The following is a 5,165-nucleotide window of genomic DNA, read 5'->3' as shown; positions in this document are numbered from 1 at the left end:
GTTTAATATCCCATTTAAAATATGCTATGTTCTTTTGTGTTTTCCAATGGAATAAGGGAGTTTGTGTTTTATTTCTTTGTAAAAATTTACTATGTGAGAAAATATATTCACTTTAACAAATTTACTTTATTTTTGAAGCATCTGTACTTCTTTTCATAAATAACTGCTAAATAAACTTAACTTTGATCTGGAACAATTATTCTGAAAGAATGATACATAACTTAAAGATTATCGGGTGTCTTCATGGAAATTTATGTGTTACTTTTTAACACTTCCATGTGATTCTATGGAATTCATACCTTATACTGCCTTTAGCTAGTTTATTAATCACTAAGTTATAGATGAGTGATAAAAATTCAAATAATTATATTGATAAAAATGCAAGCTAGGTGTTGATATTTGTTTGACTTTCCTTACCATTCCAGTGAAAAACAGTTTTGCATTTATTTTAAATTCACGACACTTCCCTAAATGAACAATGTAAGAGCAGCTTTTCCTTTTGACTGAAGCAACAGTTAGAACTGGACATGAAACAAAAGACTGGTTCCAAATACGAAAAGGAGTATGTCAAGGCTGTATATTGTCACCCTGCTTATTTAACTTATATGCAGAGTACATCATGAGAAATGCTGGGCTGGAGGAAGCACAAGTTGGAATCAAGATTGCCAGGGGAAATATCAATAACCTCAGATATGCAGATGACACCACCCTTATGGCAGAAAGTGAAGAGGAACTAAAAAGCTTCTTGATGAAAGTGAAAGAGGGGAGTGAAAAAGTTGGTTTAAAGCTCAACATTCAGAAAACTAAGATCATGGCATCTGGTCCCATCACTTCATGGGAAATAGATGGGGAAACAGTGGAAACAGTGTAGACTTTATTTTGGGGGGCTCCAAAATCACTGCAGATGGTGCTTGCAGCCATGAAATTAAAAGATGCTTACTCCTTGGAAGGAAAGTTATGACCAAACTAGACATCATATTAAAAAGCAGAGACATTACTTTGCCAAAAACGTCTGTCTAGTCAAGGCTATGGCTTTTCCAGTGATCATGTATGGATGTGAGAGTTGGACTGTGAAGAAAGCTGAGTGCCAAATTAATGCTTTTGAACTGTGGTGTTAGAGAAGACTCTTGAGAGTCCCTTGGACTGCAAGGAGATCCGACCAGTCCATTCTAAAGGAGACCAGTCCTGGGTGTTCATTGGAAGAACTGATGCTGAAGCTGAAACTCCAATACTTTGGCCACCTCATGCAAAGAGTTGACTCATTGGAAAAGAGCCTAATGCTGGGAGTGATTGGGGGCAGGAGGAGAAGGGGACGACAGAGGATGAAGTGGCCAGATGGCATCACCGACTCGATGGACATGAGTTTGAGTAAATTCCGGGAGTTTGTGATGGACAGGGAGACCTGGCGTGCTGCGATTCATGGGGTCACAAAGAGTTGGACAAGACGGAGCGACTGAACTGAAATGAACTGTTGACTCTAGGCAAACCTGATAAACTTAGAACGATACTATGGTATCCCATTTGGGAAAAAAAGTAAGACTTGGTTATTTTTCTGCACATGCATCATGTTCAATCAATTTTGTTAATTAACATCCTAAAAATAATTAATATTGCACACTGAAATATTCTTCATCAATCGTATTGTACCCAGACATAGAAACAAAATAATACGTGTAAAGGATCTTGCAGATACAAAAGTAAGTCATCTAAATCAAATATTAATGTGGGCTGTCTTTGTGTGAAGAGGAGCAAGCTGAGATGTAGATAATACTTCTTAATCTCCTTTTTTTCTGAAATCTATAATACATCTCATTAATTTTGAAAAAGATCACATTATTTAAGAGAAAAGTATGAGGAAAAACTCACACTAAATAAATAAATTCGCAGTATTAACTATGACTTAACTCATTGTGTAGCTTAGCAGCAGCAACTCATCGTGTCAGGGGAATGTGTAATTACATTAGTTCTGCCTCTCCACAGCAAAGATTGGAAACTGCAGACCAGTGTTATAGCTTGGTTACAGCTCAGAGTTTTATTTAGCAACTAAAGGAAACTACACCCTGGAGGTGTGAGGCAGGGTGTCCCAACGGAAAGGACTCAATCTGTCTTAACTTTCTCTTTTTATACATTTTATGCACCAGCTCCCCCCCTCCTGCCCCCGCCCCGGCCCAGCCTGCCTTATGCAAATTGCGCTAACCAAGAAGGGGGTGTGTTTGCTTCACCTGAAGTCCTCACTCCGGTCCTGAGGATTTTCTTTTGTTCCATTTTTGTGAGCTTCTCCCTTTCTTTGTCTTTTAGCCACTGCCATTTCGGACTCCTTTTTCCTATTCTAACTACCTAACAATCATATAGAACATAAATGTATAGTTTTAATAAAGTTAATTTATACCCAAAGCTGTACATATTTTCCAAGGAAATTGTGTAAATCTTAAAAACCTATTTCAAGCAAAATATAAACTTTGAAATAAGAAGTCATTAAAAAGTTAAAATTATATTTTGATCATGGGAAATATTCAGATAATAAATCTTTTTATCCTGACTAAGTTAACAATACTGAGGAGATATTGACTACAGTTAAATAACCACACAAGGCTTTCCTGGGAAGAGCAATTCTTCACTGAAAATTGGTCATTCATTTCCCTGTTGCCTCATGTTCTTTTTCTGATCCAGAACTTTCCTATGGCATTTTGAATCTCACTGTTTCTCAGAGTATAGATTAGAGGGTTCACCATAGGGGTGATAATGGTATAAAACACAGCCAAGGATTTATCAATGGGTAAGATGGAAGGAGGTCTCACATACAGAAATATACAGGGCACAAAGAAGAGGAGCACCACAGTGATGTGGGAGCCACAGGTGGACAAGGCTTTGCGCCTGCCTTCCTGACTAATATTCTTCAGGGAGTGCAGAATGACCCCATAGGAGATGAGTAAGAGGGTAAAGAGGACCACACAGATTATGCCATCATTGGCGACCACTATGATGGCAATAATGTGGGTGTCAGTGCAGGCCAGTTTTAATAAGGGGTACATGTCACACATGAAGTGGTCAATAACATTGGGGCCACAGAAGGGAAGGTTGTAAACAAAGTGAATATTAACTATAGCATGTAACAGTCCACCAACCCAAGCCAACAGCAAGAGCAGGACGCACACTCGCTGATTCATGATTGTCACATAATGCAAGGGTTTGCAGATGGCCACGTAGCGGTCATAGGCCATGACCACCAGGAGTAAAATCTCAGCACCACCAAAAAAATGCTCTGTAAAGAGCTGAATCATGCAAGCTTGGAATGAAATGGTTTTCTTCTCATAGAGTAAGTCTATAAATGTGTTTGGGTTAACTGTAGTAGCATAAACAGCATCCATAAATGATAAGTAGCCAAGAAGGATATACATAGGAGCATCCAGGGTTGGGCTGAACACCACAGTCAGGACAATGAGTAGGTTGCCCACCATGGTCACAATGTAAATGAGCAAGAACAATACAAATAATATTTTCTGACCCTGGTTGCTCTGAGTGAGCCCCAAGAGGACAAACTCGGTCACATTGTTCCTTTTTTCCATAGTGTTCTGTGTGTCTTATTTCAGAGCTTATGACACAATTATCTATAAAAATAATTGTTACTTATGACTTCCTGAAGTCTTGTGATAATTCTTTTATTCATTCAAAAATATGTCTTGTGATTTATTATTTTCTGGTACTTTCAGATTTTGTAACACAATGTTGTCAGTTCCCTGGTTGTCCAGTGGTTAGGATGTGGAGCTTTCACTGCAGTGGCCCGGGATTCAATCCCTGGTTGGAGAACTAAGATCCTACAAGTCACATGGGGCAGCCAAAAAAGAAAAGAAAATACAAGGCTGATTAAAACATATTGCCTGATCACAACAATCTTATAGACCAAGGCAAGTGACAAAAGACCATATGTGAGAAAATGACATGGTATTAAATAAAGGAGGTAGCACAACTAGCTTACCAACTGGAAGCTAATTAAATTGTACATATAGCTAGTACCTTACACAAAAATAAACATTTATTAAAGGCCTAAAAAAAAGTAAAGCAAGATTTACATCATATTTACTTTCCAGTTAATAAAGGAGGTGAGTTTCTACATTCTAGGGTTCAATAATTCTTCTTAACCAATCATTTAAACCCCAAATAGATATATTTGATGATTTCAAAAATGTTTATAAAGATTTAGGAAATAATACCACAATGCCAACTGACAAAATTAATTTGAAAAAAGCTTGACTTCAGAGGATATACACTAAGCAAATATCTAAGATAAGCAAAGCTCTCTAAGAAATTAACTAGCAAATGATTAAAATTTAAAATAAATAAAAATATAACCAATCTATTAAAGGAAGACTATCACTAAATGACCAATAAACATGATAGGATGCTGAAGCTCACCTATGAATGGAAAAGTAGGACTCAAAGTAATAGCTTGCTTACTACAGCATTCCTTGGGTTCTTGAAAGCCACTCATGAAGGTCTACAAATGTTACTTTACCTTTTAATATTTTAGTGCATTAACAGGCTATGTTTAGAGAGCATATAAATGAAACTATCATCAGATTTACAAATATATGCCCATGAAAATTCCCCAAATCCTTGTACTTGAAATTAATTTCTAAGAATATCTTTAAGAAGGTAAATTTCTTGGATCATTAAGTAAGAAAATATCCAAAAAGGGTGGAATAGAATAGAAAGAATCTTAATATTTTGGTAATCACAAAGAATTCCTAACACAGCTATTTATGAAAATCACAAAGAAGAACTCTTAAAAGATGAATTCTTACCCCAGCAACATACTCTGGCAAGATAGAAAGCCTAAAACAGAATTTTCTGTCTAAATATACTTCCTGATTACCTGCCTATAAGGAGAGCCTTTAAATGCATGTTCTGGTCTTTGATGCCATCTCTCTTGGCCCTCATGCACTGATGCCTTTTCTGGGAACACAAAGAGCAAGATACATGCAGCATCACTGTATCTTGAACTGGTTCCATGTGACCAACTCTTTCCATGATTATAGGAAATTAATTCATCTCAGTCTTTCAGAAAATTTGCACTTCATGTTGTTGGGATTTTCAAAATTAGCTAATATTAATGCCCTGTTACCTAAAGGACTCTGAATATTGGTATTGAACAGAAACACAACTTT

The 5,165-nt window shown here is 36.8% G+C and overlaps 1 protein-coding gene across 1 annotated transcript; it reads right to left on the bottom strand.

Moving 5' to 3' along the window:
* Positions 1-2,648: 2,648 nt before the first annotated feature.
* On the bottom strand, positions 2,649-3,566 carry LOC136164057 (olfactory receptor 4A47-like). The gene has a single exon (XM_065928876.1). The coding sequence runs from the start codon at positions 3,564-3,566 to the stop codon at positions 2,649-2,651; it is 918 nt and encodes a 305-aa protein (XP_065784948.1).
* Between the last annotated feature and the right edge of the window lie 1,599 nt (positions 3,567-5,165).

Source organism: Muntiacus reevesi, chromosome 3, assembly GCF_963930625.1.
Source record: "Muntiacus reevesi chromosome 3, mMunRee1.1, whole genome shotgun sequence".
NCBI lineage: Eukaryota > Metazoa > Chordata > Mammalia > Artiodactyla > Cervidae > Muntiacus > Muntiacus reevesi.
Note: the sequence above shows the minus strand (reverse complement) of the source record. Positions and strands in the feature narration are given on the sequence as shown.

Bases quoted from the DNA above. Each gene is read 5' to 3' on its own strand.
- LOC136164057 (XM_065928876.1), bottom strand. From the start codon at position 3,566: ATGGAAAAAAGGAACAATGTGACCGAGTTTGTCCTCTTGGGGCTCACT.